Source organism: Sarcophilus harrisii, chromosome 6 (genome assembly GCF_902635505.1).
Source record: "Sarcophilus harrisii chromosome 6, mSarHar1.11, whole genome shotgun sequence".
Classification (NCBI taxonomy): Eukaryota; Metazoa; Chordata; class Mammalia; order Dasyuromorphia; family Dasyuridae; genus Sarcophilus; species Sarcophilus harrisii.
The window spans coordinates 180166702-180181955 of record NC_045431.1 but is presented as its reverse complement, the minus strand read 5'-3'; the positions used below and the strand labels follow the sequence as shown (position 1 = coordinate 180181955).

Genomic DNA, 15254 nt, shown 5'->3' with positions numbered 1-15254 from the left:
CTGCACTGCCACTAGAACAGCATTATAATGATAATTCAAAAAAAGGAAATTCTTACATGACAAATTTAGGTTATATTAGGAAAAATGTATTTAAAGAAAGAGTTATTAATATTATTATTACTAGCTGTTAGCCATAATTATTAGTTATAAGCAATAACAACAATAACAATAATAATATTTAGAAAATGGCTTAGTAAATAGAGAGCTAGTTGTGGGTTCAGGAAGACCTGAGTTCAAATCCAGTTTCAGACATTTTGTAGCTATGTGAATCTGGACAAGTCATTTCCCTTCTGCCTGCCTCAATTTCCTCAGCTACAAAATAGATATAATAATAGCACCTACTTCTCAGGATAGTTGTGAGAGTCTTAGCCTACCTGGCACACAGCAGGCACTTAATAAATGTACATTCCTGTCTTCCCCCAAAAAATTTTTAGAACATTTGAAACAACTCTTACCAACTCTGGTTGAATTCCTTTGCTTCTTGCAGTAATAGCTCAAGCAGATACATATTAGCAAAAGAAAGATGGCCAAAGCCCACCAGAGCCATTTTTCTTTTGATTTTTCATCCTTTTCTACAAAGAAAATAGACAAATGTCATCTATTTTTATTACTTTAAAGCACTAGAAATATAAAAATTAATTCCCAAAATAGTTTAGTGATACCACTATGAAAATTTAACTCTTCTGATTCTGGGGTGGGGGGGGGGGTTAGGAGTATGGCCATAGAATCAATAAAAAAGTTTATAATAATAAATGTTATTATACAGTTATATAGTATTTTACATACATCTGTATCCCACAAAAACTCTAAGATGCAGGCAGGGCAACAATTATCATTTGTATTTTCAATGTGAGAAAACTAAGCCTCAGAAAGATTAAGTTGTCACATAACTAATAAGTGGTAGCAATTACATATTACCACTTATTATAATATATGTACATATATATATTATGAGTTAATATTACTAGGAAAACATTTCAAAGCTGGAAAGAGCCAGCTCTGTGTTTGTATTTTCAAAATATATGTATGCAAAGATAGTTTTTAACATGTACCCTTGCAAAACTTCATATTCTAAATTTTTTTCTCCCTTGGTTCCTTCTACTCCTCCCCTAAACAGCAAGTAATCCAATATAGATTAAACATGTACAATTACTCTACCCATATTTCTACATTTATCATGCTGCACAAGAAAAATCAGATCATGATTGGAGGAATCCTATTGGGGAAGACAACACACAAAAGGTGGAGGGCCATGGAGGACGAGAACTGGCATGGGAGGAAGAGTGATGGCAGGAGTGCTTTAAAATATATAAGTTCCTGGAAGGCAGGGATTTGTTGTTGTTATTTTTTGCTTTTCTTTATATCCTTAGACCATAGTACAGTTAATAAATGCTTACTGCCTGACAAAAAGAAAAGAAAAGAAAAATCAGATCAAAAAGGAAAAAAAAAGAAAGAAAAAAGCAAGCAAACAACAAGAAAAAGCACTTCGTTTTATTTATGAGAAAACTTGGGTACAAAAAAGTGAGGTTGGAAAGGACCACTAATAAAAAAGGCACCCATTATGTCCGAAAGCAGTTCATTCTGCTTTGGGATAATTCTAATGGTTAGGAAGGTTTCCTTCTATCAAGCTTAAATATGCCTCTTTGCAACTTCCTCCATTGAGCCTGGCTCTTCCCACTGGGGCCAAGCAGAGTAAATCAAATCCTTTCCCCCCAGAATATCCTCCAAATTCTTGAAGACAGTCATCATTTCCATTGACTTCCCTGCCAAATCTTGTCATCTCCAGGCTAACTTCTTCAATCAATTCTCACATAGGATATACTAAAGCCCCTTGACTATCTTGGTAGACCTGATCTGGACATTATAAAGTTTATCAATTTACTTTGAAAATGTGGTGCCTAGCACTTAAAATCAATATTGCAAATACAGTTTGACCAGAGCAGAATATAGTGAACACATCCCTTCCCTAATTTTAGATCCTGTGTTTCTCTTAATGCAAACTAAGATGGAGCGCACTTTCTTTGGTGGCCATGTCACACTGAATAAATGGTTATGGAATTGAATTAAGGTTAAAGTCTAATGTGCAGCCCAAGTGGATGCTTAGGCAGTACTGGTGATAATGATCCATCATGAAAAATTGCTGCTGTTGGATCTGTATATTTCATTTGGTCCTTTCTTTTCCCTTCCTTGCTGAAGAAACTCTACAGTTGAAAGAACTCTGGTCTGTAAACCAAATGCCTTGTGTAAAAGGCTTGGATCTGCCATTTATTGATGACCCATGTGAACCTGAGCAAGTTGCTTCTTCTCTAAGCCTCAATTTACAAGAACATTGGGCAGATCCCACTAGAATGTTTATTAGATATTTCTAAAAATCATTAATTTCTTATTTATTAGCTATTTTAAATAATTAATATTCATTAATTAATGCTTATTAATGTTTATGCTATTTATTTGGCTGTTGGCTATTTTTACTAGTTACTAATTATTTATTTAATAATTAATGTTTATTATTTATACTATTTATTTACCTACTAGCTATTTTTATTAGTTGTATATTTAACTCTTCTGTTAGTTTAATTTTAGTATATCTATGACTTAGTTTCCTGACAAGACTGTATGCTCCTAGGAGGTAGGGAACATATCTTTGCATTTTTCCCAGTTGTGAGCATAGTACACTAGCTTAATACAGTCACTTAATACATATTTATTGAACAAATTAAAAACTTGTTTTTGATCAGATGAACACTGGTTAATGCCCATAATCTGAGGAGGATAAATGGCAGCTTCAAAGATCAGGCACTGGATGTAGGAAAAAACATCAACTGTTGTCTGCCTCCAGGTATGGCTCATTTCTGAGTGTTTTCTATCAGTGGATGCTTTCATTCCATAAAAGGAACAGGAAGAAGGAAAGAAGATAGAAATGGGCAGATGGTACTGAATTGATCTACATCTAACAACTCAGCTGGAATATTAATAATTAATCATTTTTTAATCACTCACTCAATAAGGTATTTTATTGAGTATCTTTTCAATGCTATGCTGATAATTATGGTGGGCTGTGTGTGTGTGAATGTACACACAGAAGAGTTCAAGGAGGGGACTCAAGCACAAGAGAAATTTAATACATGGTCCCTGCCAAGAGATATCACTATATATTGCATAGAAGGCCATCCTTCAAGTAAAGAAGCCCTTTACTTGTCTCTGAAAGCAGCTGCATAACCATGAACGAGGCACCCTCCCCCCAGCCTCAATTTTCTCCTCTGTAAAATGGGCTTTCTATAAAATTGGTCTCACAAGGTTGTGGTAGAGATCAAATGAGAGAATATATATATATATATATATATATACATAGATAAATAGATAGATAGATAGATATGTAATGAGTGTACTGGAGCCAACTCAAATTGGTTCTTCAGAGCTGTCTTAAATTTTCGGTATATTTACACCTCAAAAGTCAGCAAAGCAACAAATCAGGACCTGATTTATTGTTTCATTGATTTCTAGATTTAAGAAAATGTTGGAAAAATGTAGAATAAACTTAAAAGTATGTCATGGATATATTCCAATGCACTCCTCCCTCCTCCCCCTCTCCCTCCCACTACCCTGGTTGTTAAATATCTACCAGTGAACTCCTGCATAAAGCCCTATAGTTCTGTCTGTTATTTACTACCTGTGCAACTGGCCAAATTATGGACCCTCTCTGAACCTTTGTTTTTTTCAGTCTGTAAATTAGTGGGTTGGACTAAAGGATCTTAAAAGTTTCATATCCTATGATCACCAATGTTTCTACTTTTTGAAAAAAAAAATTTGGATTTCTATTTTGGTATCTACAGTGAGGTGGACATAGTGGATACTGTCGGCATAGGGAGGTACGATGGAGAAAGAATTGCTACTACAGAAGAGGACCAAAGTTTAAATCCTATTCTTGATGCCTACTGTATGAACTTGGGGAAGTAATTGAACTCCTCAGCCCTACTGTCTTCATAAAAATGAAATGAGGGTTAAGAAAGAGAGTTATCGCTAGTGCCTTACCTTTCACAGTCAGAAAAGTTCCATTTCCTTTTCCTTGCCCAAATATAGGTATTTCAATTGTTATTTCACAGATATAAAGTCCAGAGTCATTTATGTTCACGTTTTCCAGTCTTAGACATTCCTTCCTGAGCCCTGAACTGAATTGTAGACTGACAGTGGAATTGTACAAATGCTTCTGAATGAGAATTTCCTGGCCTCGAACCCTTGGACTGGTTACACTGTCTTTGAGATGGTTCAGTTTTTTCCATTCAACTCGAAACTGTTCCACTTCAGAAGAGACATTCCAAGAGCAGGTTATTTCAACAGATTGTCTTACTTGGACCTCCTGGTCTTCTGCAGGACTCTGAGTGATTATCAAGTTTTTCCTTGATGTTAGCGCTTTTAGCAAAAAAGAATTATCATCATATTAACTACTCAAGAGAAAACCAAAATATCCCCAAAACGGACATCCCAATCCCTTTTTAGGGTCTCACAAAAATCTATGGACTTGGCTTTTTTTTTATCTGAAAAATAAAGAAGGTAGAGCAGATTACCTATAATTTTGAATTTAAAGTTGATGAGGATCTTATCTCAACTCCCCATTTTATAGATGAGCAAAACGCATGAGACCCAGAGAGGCTGTGTAACATTCAAAATCACATAGCTAATAAGAAATAAGCAAAGCAAAAAAAATTCCCTGCTTTCAGAGAGTTCAGAGTCTAATGGGGTAGATGATATATAAAAAATACTATATAAATAAGATTTTATACACATACACATTGTGTATGTACACATATAAATGCGTGTACAGTTGTATATACATGTACACATATACACATACATATACACACATGTATGATAATCAACAGAGGGAAGGAAGGGATTAACCATTGAAGTTTGTTTTTTTTTTGCAGAAAGCAGGATTGTAGTTGACTTGAAAAACCCTGGGAAATAAGATGGTGGACTTGAGGAGGAAGAAAACTGAAGGCTTCAGAGACAGCCAGTGATAATTCTCTGAGTTAGGAAACAGTTAATTCTCTGCTGTCAGAGAAAGGAGGCCCATGTCACTGGGTTATGAGTACACAGAAAGGAGTAATGTGTGAGAAGACAAGAAAGGTAGAAAGGGGCTAGTTTAGGAAGGGCTTGGAAATTGGATATGGATGATGAGAGAAAATGAGGAGTCAAAGATGACAATTAGATTTTGAGCCTGAGTACCTGCAAGGATTACTCAACAGTCAGAGGGATGTGGGGAAGAAGGAAAGGACCTGGATTCAAATCCCAACCTTGCTATCCATCTGCCATCTGTATGACCAAGAGTGAATTATTTAGTCTTTCTGAAGTTGTTTGCCCATGTGTAAAATGAGGGGGTTAATCTTCCATAATAAGTAAGTTCTGTTTATAGTTATAAAGATGTTCCATCTTGCATTCTTCAGTCATAGCCTTAAAGAATCCCAGGTCACGTTCACCTGAGACTTCATATAATCCAAGCTTCTTATTTTATGGATGAGGTATTGAGGGAAGAGAAAATTTACCTCACTGAAAACAAAACAAAACAAAAACATGTTTAAATTGACTCTGTTCAGTGTCACAGGCCTAAAAGTCTAAGATTGGTTCTGCCCCAAGCAAAGGTACTCTTTGTGTGACTGTGGGCAAGCTACCTGACTTTTGTAAGGCTTAATTTCCTTATCTGTAAAAAGAAGAGGCTGATTTTGTGGCTGCTGAGTTCTCTACAAATTCTCAAGACCTAGACTTTTTATGGATAACTGGCGATGCAGCTGATAACCTATTCATTGTCAGCATTTTTGTTTTTGTATGATCAGTCTAAATCTAATCAGATAAGAGATCAAGATAAGCTGGGTTGTATTTGAGAAATGTAATGCTTTTAATGATCCCAAGCTATTCCTTGCAATTAAAAATCCGTTTTAAAAAAATGTTAAAAAAGAGAAATAGTCTTAGAATTTTAGACTTGGTTGTTACATAATTTCTCTGGTTCTCACTTTCCTCAACTGTAAAAGGAAGGGGTTAAATTAGACAATATCTAGGTTCCCTTCCAGTTCTACAATAGTGTTTCCAAGGGCTGGTCCAGCCCTTTCATCATGTAGAGAGGGAAAGTGAGACCCAGAGAAATTTACTGAAGGTCATATAGCAGGTTAGGGTTAGAGTCAATTAGCCCTGAGGTCTAAACAAATATGACTGACTGAATACTAGGCTGCCAGATGGCTGCCAGAGCTTGATCATAGAGCCTGATCACAAAGCCTAATCATTCCAGGCAATGGAGACAAAGGGGAAAGAGAAAAAAAAAATTGTTTTGTTAAAGAATGAGCACACAAAAGAAAAGCAGCTAATGTAGAACAAGTTCAGACTAGGAGCCAGGTAGCACTGCTGAGTTTGTTTGTTAAGGGTTTTTTTTTGTTTGTTTGTTTGTTTTTTCAACCAAAAGGGTAAAGGCTTAACTAGACTCAGAGAATCTAGTCTGGGTGACTTAATGACTTAAAAGGATAGCATCAGGGGAATCTGCTAGAAGTTGTCTCACAAGTTCTACTTGAAAGCTCTTCATTCATTTGTTCACCAAACATTAAATGTTTATTTATTACCTGAAGGGCATTAAGCTTGGTATTAAGAGGAATTTTTTTGTTCCAGACTATCTCAATCACCCCAAGTAGGGAACTCCTAGTATGCAAACTTCCTTCATTAATGTAGATTAGCAATTTATATGTAATTTAAAGGTTTTAAAGAGTTGCCTGAGGCTCAGAGAGATTAAGTTACTTGAGCAGGATCACACAGCCAGAATGTGTCACACATTATACTTGAAACTGGGATTTTCTCATTCATCTGCCCATAACACTGTGGCTTCATCTTCCCACTCATCTATGGATTCAGAAATATTCAATCTAGTTTCAGAGGTAGCTAAAATCTGAACTTGGATCAGGAAGACTTCAAAAAGCTCATAATACAATTAGGACCATTTTATTTGGAGTCAAAATCAAGGAAGGAAATAAGCCCTTTTAAGCACCTACTAGGCACCAGATGCTAGGCTAAGTGTTTACAGATATGAACTCATTTACACTGGGAAGACCAGGTCAAATCCATCTCAAATAGTTACTAGCCACATGACTCTGGACAAGGTACTTAATCTCTGTCTGCTTTAGTTTCTTTCACTATTTAATGAAGATAATAATAGCGCCTACCTCCCAGAGATGTAATAAAGATCAAATGAGATGATATTTATAAAGATCTGGGCAAATAATAGGGCTTAATAAATGCCTGTTTCCTTCTTTTCCTACCTGTCCAATTATGGGCCTGTGATTGCTCAACTTAGTAGTAGTTTGTTCCCCATTTCTATACTCACAAAGTTGTTCTTGTGAAAATATTTTATATTAAAAACCAGTTCTGAAAATGAAATGAAACTCAAGGGCTCAGTAGAATTTGCTGACCATTTTAGAAATCAGTTTATAGTCAACCCTTTTAGCAGTCAATAAAGTATAACATGGTCATTGCCTAGAGAAAAATATGGGCCTAGAAAAGTTCCAAGAACCCACCTTCCAATTATTTTTATTATCTTCATTCAAGATGCAACAATCAGGCTTTCTAGATTTTATCATGGGTGGTAATGGAAAGAGCTGAGGATAGGGCATCATAATGATGGGGGTGAACCCTGACACTGTGTCTCCTTTAATCTGTAAAAGAAGGGTGACTGGGGTCTCAATTGTACCAAATTGGGGTCTCATTTTGTACCATAAAACAGAGTCAATTTAAACATGTTTTTGTTTTGTTTTGTTTTCAGTGAGGTAAATTTTCCTTCACTAACACTTCCCTCAATACCTCATCCATAAAATAAGAAGCTTGGATTATATGAAGTCTCAGGTGAACGTGACCTGGGATTCTTTAATTTTTCCTAAGAAAAGCATACCTCTCCCAGATAATGCCCTCTTCAGTGGTCTCATTCAGTTGGAGATCCCGGCTTGATATTCCTACTGAGTGACTTGAAACTCCAAGATAAACATTCCCTTTTCAACTGGAAATCTAGGTAGGTCTGGGGGCATTGACAACATTGAGGGATTCTCATTCAATTTTGAATGGAAGCCCAAGCCTCAGACTGCTAATAAAAGACAGTTCTGAACTCCAAATCTCTGCAGAAGTCCAAAACAGGAATTAGCCTTGCCAAGGAAGCTCTCTTCTCAGTAGGGTTGCCTGTTGGGACTCTTGACCACTGTGAAGATGTTCTCTTCTCAATGTTAACCTTTGCCATTTTCCCTGACAGGACCTCATCCACTGAGAAGTCTGTCTTCCTAGCAAGGCTGGTTTCTCAGTGCCAATAAAAATCTCTTTTGCTATTCAGATTTCAGGTTTGCGAATTTTTTCACATTGAACTTCGCTCTCCAACCAGAGGGGATTCCCCACCTCAGTTCTCTACTGGGACTCTCACTTACTTGGGCAAATTATTTTACCTTTTTGGTCCTCAGTGTCCTTATCTGTAAAATGAATGGCTTGGACTAGATGGCCTCTAAGTCTAAAAATAATACATTGGGATAGATTTTAAAAAAAATTTTAATTTATGGAATAAAACAAGCATTTCCATAACATATTATAATTTAAAAGATTATTATACATTTAATTGCAAGTTGTTATTCCTTTTAAATATATAATAAATTTATCATGTAAATTTCCTTTTTTCTTCTCTTCCCACACCCCCTTAGAGATGGCTACTAAGAGATGTAGATTTTTTAAAAATTCTATATATGTGCAACTTTAGCTTTTTTTGTTTTTGAGAGGCAATATGTCTTGCCCAGGATACACAACTCTGACCAGTAAGTGGTAAGTATCTAAAGTTGGATTTGAGTTCAGGTCCTCCTGACTCTAGGACTCTAGGATTTGTTCTCTAACCACTGTACCATCTAGCTGCCCCCTAATTTAGAAAGCTACAAAATTGTAGGATGGGATTTAGATATTCTGGATATTCAGTATGCACATAAAAAGAGGGAAGGATCTAACATGGTCTAACAGTGAGGATTCTAGACTTGGGAGTTAGAAAGCTTAGGTTTAAGTCCTGGTTTTTACCATGTACTACCTTTGTGATCTCAGACGAATAACCTCTCTAGGTCTCAGTTCCTCATCTGTAATGACAGATTAAGGCTGGATCATTTATCAGGTCCCTTCCTATTTTCCAGTCTTGTTATAAGGTGCAAATGAGATCATATTTGTAAAGAACTTAACCTTGCACATTAGTAGGTACTTAGTAAGGGCTTGTGTCCTTCTTTCTTCCCACTCTAAATCAGATTATCCTGGTTGTATTACCAGCTCATTCTATGATTTTAGTGCTATCTCTGAGCCTCAGTTTCCTTTACCTCGGAAATGGAACTTGTATTCTCTATCTCACAGAATTTATGAAGAAAGAATTATATAAATACAGTCTTTTAAAATTAATTCATTCTCTTAAGGTATAATTTAAGGTAAGTCATAGATTCTGAGGATAATATTTTAAATTCATGTATTTATATGGTAGGGAGATTAAAATGAGATCATGAGGGAGAGGGGGAGAAAACAAAGTGGAAGAAAGAAAAGGAGGGAAGGATAGTGAAAGGGAAAAAGGAAAAGAGGAAGCAAGGGAAGAAATGAAGGGAAGAAGAGAACGAGAAGAAGAAAATGAGAGGGAGAGAGGAAAAGAGGGGAAAAGAAAGAGAGGTAGAGAGAGGGAGAAAGAAATGAAGTATGAAGAGGAGGAAAGAGGGAAGAAAGAGAAAAAGAGAGAGGAAAAAACAGGAGGAAGGAGGAAAAGAAGGAGTAGTATGAAAGGAAGAGGTAGAGGAGGGAGGGAAATAAAGGGAGAGGGAGAAGAGGAAGGAGAAAGATGGGGAAGAGACAGAGAAAGAGAGAGAGAGAGAGAGAGGACAGAGACAAAGAACCTGAGAGAAAGAGAGAGAGAGAGAGAGAGAGAGAGAGAGAGAGAGAGAGAAGGAGGGAGAGGGGCTCTTACCCAGGTAACAGAGAGCCAACAGAAGAATCAGGCGCAACAACCAGGCCATGTCAAGCAGGTCCCACAATCAGGCCCAGCTTCAACAACTTCCTCAATGGGCTGCTACATTTTTCTCTGAACAGAAATGGATAAAAATTTGGTTTATTTCAGATGATCCTCTTGTGAAGTTCTTTCAGTAACTGCTGTGGGAGGAAGAAGACCTTGAGCCCACATCACAGAGACAGGAACTCAAAACCCCAGTAACCATAAAGCTACTGACAACACATTCATGCTAAGGTACTAGGGGCCCGCCTCCCTCATCTCATGGATGAGTGGGCCTATCACCTTTAAGAGCCAGGCAGACCCAAGTCCAGGGAACAAACTGAATATTGCACTGTAAAAATAACAAGAACAATAACTTATATTTCCTTTGCATCTTAAGGTCTACAAAGTTCTTTTTTCAGACTTTTGAGTGTGTAGATCATGCAGTCTCTGTTTCAGATAAGGAAACTGAGGGTCAGTAAGGAAAACTGACTTAATTTGAGTTCATGCAGCAAGTTCAGGATTGAAAACCCTGGTCATTAGCCTTCCACATTGTTTCCACCATCTGACACAACCTCAGGTTACTGCTGGCTGCTTTCCATCCAAATATAAATGCTTTTCAAGCCTATTTGAGCCAAGGATAGACTTCAAGGAAATCCTAGGTAGAGTTGTTGTACTCCTCAAAATGTCTTTATCACCCAGCATTTTGGTGTTCAAGCTGCTGTCTATCTCTAAAATTCTGTGACTGATAAATTAGTAAAAACAAAACAAAAAACAAAACAAAAAACTGCCATGGTTCTCACTTCAGTGCTTGCATGGGTGCTAGCAATCTGGAGGATAATACAACCAACTGCCCTTTTTACCACAATTTACCACATTTCTACTGTTCTCTCTGTCTCTCGTGCATCTCTCTCCTTTCTCTCTCTCCATTTTTCTCTTTCTCTTTTCCTCTTCTTCTCTTCGTCTCTCCCTTTCCTCCTCTTTCTCTCTCCTTCCTGTTATCCATCCCTTCTTCTCCTCCTTTTTCTTTGCTTTCTTCTCCTACCCCCATGCTTTCAATTTAACACCTCCCATAAATACATGAATTTAAGACCTTATCCTTAGAATCCATGCTTACCCTTCTTTCTCCCTCTCTCTTCCTTTCCAAAAAGATAGAGATATGGGTAAAACAGTTTATCTGAAGAAGATTTGGGGGTTTTAGTGATCTGCAAGGTCAATGTCACTCAAAAGTCAATGGATAAAAAAAAAGCTACACTAAGAAAGGTTCAGCTCTTGGGTATACTGATAGCTTCATTGGTTTCTATGCCTTTTATCTATAAAATGAAGAAGCTGCAGAGCTTGTAGCTCTAAATCTATGATACTTGTGATTCTTTGTCTTATATGAGATTGTCCAGAAGTGTCATAATACCTGTGATATTATGTCCTGGAGAGAAGTGAGGAAAGAATTTATTAAATACTAGATTTGTTAAGCCAGATATTGAGCTAAGCACTTTACAAATATTATTTCATTTGATTCCTGTTATTATATTATATATATATACATATTTATTTTTTATTATAGCTTTTTATTTACAAAATATATGCATGGGTAGTTTTTCAACAATGACCCTTGCAAAACCTTTTGTTCCAACTTTTCCCCTTCTTCCCCTCCCCCCCCCCCACCTCCTCCCCTAGATGGCAGGTATTCCAATACATGTTAAATATGTTAAAGTATGCTATTATATACTTTGTCACATATTATATCACATGGCACATTATATTATGTCACATATATAATATAATATGTATATTATATACTATATATATATAACTACTATAACCCCATTTTACAGTTGAGGAAACTGAGGCATTAGTCAAGTGATTTTTTTTCCAAGGACACATACCTACTAAGCATCTGAGGCTGGATTGGAACTCAGGCTTCCTAACTCCAGTTCTAGAGTTCTATCCACTGTGCACTTTAGCTGTCTGCATCTACTCTGTGGGAATAAAATGATATAAAATTTGTAAAGAGTTTTGAAAATCATAGTGTTACATAAACCCTAGTTATTATTCATTTTAATCATCTTCATCCTCCCAGTTTTCAAAGCACTAGATACACACACCATCTTGTTTCACTTCACAATAACCTTTCTGAATATGTACTGCTAACATAAGCAATCTTGATTCACTTTGAAGGTAAGTATGCCCAAGATTGCAAAGCATGTAGGTACTCAAACTGAAGCTTGAAGGCAAATTCTTCTATGCCAAATCTGGGGCCCTTCGTCTAAAACCCCCTTGTTCACTGGCAGCCCTTCTTCCCACTGCTGGAATTACTAAGGCTTATTTTAATGGGTTTTTAGCAATAGTGAAATCTATATTTTTTTTATCCACATGAGCTGAGCACAGGGAGTAGAAAAGATAAACCTTAGAATTCAATTCTTCCTATTGAATAATTTGGTAAGGTCTTCTTTTTAAAGGAGGGTCATTCTGACATATATACAGGTTGGTATTTATTTTTCAGTAACAATCTACTTACATCACTTAAGAAAAGGAAAAGACCAACCAGCCCACACATAGCTGACCTTTTCAGTCACAGAACATTAGAATGATTCAGTTTTCTACAAAAGGAAAAAGAATAGAACTGACGTTATAAAGTAGGATGTTCTGACCTCAAGTTTCCAAATTGATGAGGCACTACATTTGTTCCTTCTTTAAAAGATAGTCTTAGCTCATAAACTTAAAAAAAAAAAAACTACAAATTTGTTGATGTCTTTTAATATCATCTATATTTCTCCTGTATGTCTTCCTCCTAGAGAGCCATCTTTTATAAGGGAGACCTTTTTTTTTTTTTTTTTTAAGAGAATAGAAAAAGTGAAAAAATCAATAAAACTAATCAATACATCGAAAAAAAAAATCTTACATGTTCCAGATTCTTTGAATCTGGAGATTCACCCCTGAGGAGAACTATGGGGAGAAGGTTATACTTGTACTTTGTAACTTTAAAACAATCACTTTCAATTATTTTGTGATGGTTGTTATTTTCAGTTACATTGTAGCAATCATTGTATATATTATTTCTTTGGCCCTGCTCCCTTCACTTTGCATCAGTTCATAGAAGTCTTTCCGTGCTCCTATATATAATGTAGTTTATTACCACAGAGTAACATTTTATCATATTGATATGGCATTTTTTAAGCATCTCTTCATCTGATGACCATCTACTTTATTTCCAATTCTCTACCCTGACAGAAAGTGTTGCTGGAAATATTTTGTCATATATGGAGCCTTTTGTATTGCTTTCTTGGGATATATGTCTATTGATGGGATCTTGGAGTCCAAGGATTAAACATATTCTGGCTCAGAAATATTCTAGAACTCAAGGGGAAACTCCAACAATATTGAGAGCTTCATAGTATCACAGATTTAGAGCTAGAAAGGACCTTGGACATAATTGAGTCCAACCCAGTCATTTTATAAAGGAAGAAGTACCAGAAGTGATATAATAATAATAATAGCTAACATACTTATATACTGCTTGCCATGTACCAAGCACTGTATTCAGTGCTTTACAATCATTATCTCATTTAATCCTCAAAAAAAAAATCTTATGAAGTAAGTGCTATTATTATTTTCATTTTTTACAGATAAACTGGGGCAGACAAAGCAAAGTCATGCAGCTATTAGCTGCAAGCATCTCAGACCAGATTTGAACTCATATCTTCCTGACTCCAGACCTCTAGACCTGGTGTTTTATCTCCTGTATCACCAACCTGCCTCTCATTTAGCTAATGTAACATGGGTAGCAGAGGTGGGATCTGAACACGGATCCCTTGTTTCTAAAAGCAGTGCTCTTTCCTTGATACCACATGCAACTGAATTCAACAAATATTTATTAATGGCCTACTTTATGCAAAGTACTGAGGATAAGAAAATTGGAAATAAATATAGTTCCTGCTTTCAAAAAGCTTACATTCAATGGGGAGGTGGGCATGTGGTATTCACGCTGCTAAACATCGTGCAAGGCACTCTTGCACGATGGGAAGGGAAGGAGAAGAGAGATTCAGATAGAGAATGCTGTAAAAACTTGGAGGAAGGACAAAATGCTTTTGGGTGGGTGGGTGGGGGAATTCGGGAAAGTTTCATGGAGAAAGCAGCATCTGGCCTGGTTCTTGGCCAAGGATTCTGAAATGAGAAGATGAGGGAGTATATTGCTGGCAATGCTGGATGCCCGAAGGTGGCAGCTGAATTTGGGAAAGAGCCAGATGTCTATTTTGACCGGAACATAGAGTGTATAAAGGGAATATGAAAGAGGCCACCAGAAAAGGTAAGCTGGAATGGATGGCTTACTAGGTCAGGACAAAGAGCTTGGGTTTTGTCACATGGCAAGAGGAAGTTTCGTGGTTTTTAAGCAAGACCAGATAAGACCAGATATGCTTTAGCAAGATTATTTTGGTGGCTCTGAAAAAAAAAAAATAAATTAGAATGGAGAGAAAAAGGGAAGGGAAGTTAGAGGATCTTTGAGAGTAAGAATCACTTCATTTATTGTCTTTTATTCCCAGTGTCCAGCAGGGTGCTGGGAATAAAAGACACTTAATAAATGCCAGTCTATTGATAATTTACATAAGAAGTGATAAGGATCTGAATTAGGCTGGAGAAGGGAACAAGCATTAATTAATGCTCCAGTCCTTTACAATTATTATCTCATTTGATCTTTACAATAACTCTGGGAGGTAAGTGTAATTATTATCCCCATTTTAAGGAAATTGAGGCAGAAATTAAGTGATCTGTATGAACTCACTCAGTGTCTGACAGTAGTGGCTGTGAGAATGGAAAATTAGTGGCAAAGGAGGTTATGGAAATAAGATTGACAGAACTTGGCAAGAGGGTGAATGTGGAGAAGAGAACTACAAAACATTGATTTAGAGGTAGCTAGGTGGCACAATGGATAGTGGGAAGAATGCAAAATTATAAACACTAGATTCAGTCACTGATTAGATTTGGAAGTCAGGCATATTCTTGGTCTTAGTTTCTTCATTTGTAAAGTGGGACTGATAGTGGCTCCCATCTCTCAAAGTTGTTAAGATCAACTGAGTTAACATATGAAAATAACTCAATCCTTAAAGTACTATATAAATGAAAGGTACCATTGTTATTGGGAAAATGGTGGTCTCGTTAACAAAAATAGAGAAATGGAAGGGATCGGGTTGGTTTCAATAGAAAGATGATGAGGTCTGTTTTGGACATGGTGATTTTGAGACATGAGGAGACA

General features: G+C 36.6%; 1 protein-coding gene across 1 annotated transcript in view; it reads right to left on the bottom strand.

The window, feature by feature from the left end:
* LOC111721527 overlaps window positions 1–11411 on the bottom strand; it is a 35511-nt gene extending 24100 nt beyond the window's left edge. Inside the window, exons 1-3 of the mRNA XM_023506711.2 lie at window positions 9986–11411; window positions 4033–4410; window positions 456–572 (exon numbers count right to left, since the gene is read on the bottom strand). Coding sequence (XP_023362479.1) covers window positions 456–572; window positions 4033–4410; window positions 9986–10034 — 544 coding nt within the window. The 5' untranslated portion in view covers window positions 10035–11411. The remainder of the gene's footprint in view (window positions 1–455; window positions 573–4032; window positions 4411–9985) is intronic.
* Window positions 11412–15254: the final 3843 nt, after the last annotated feature.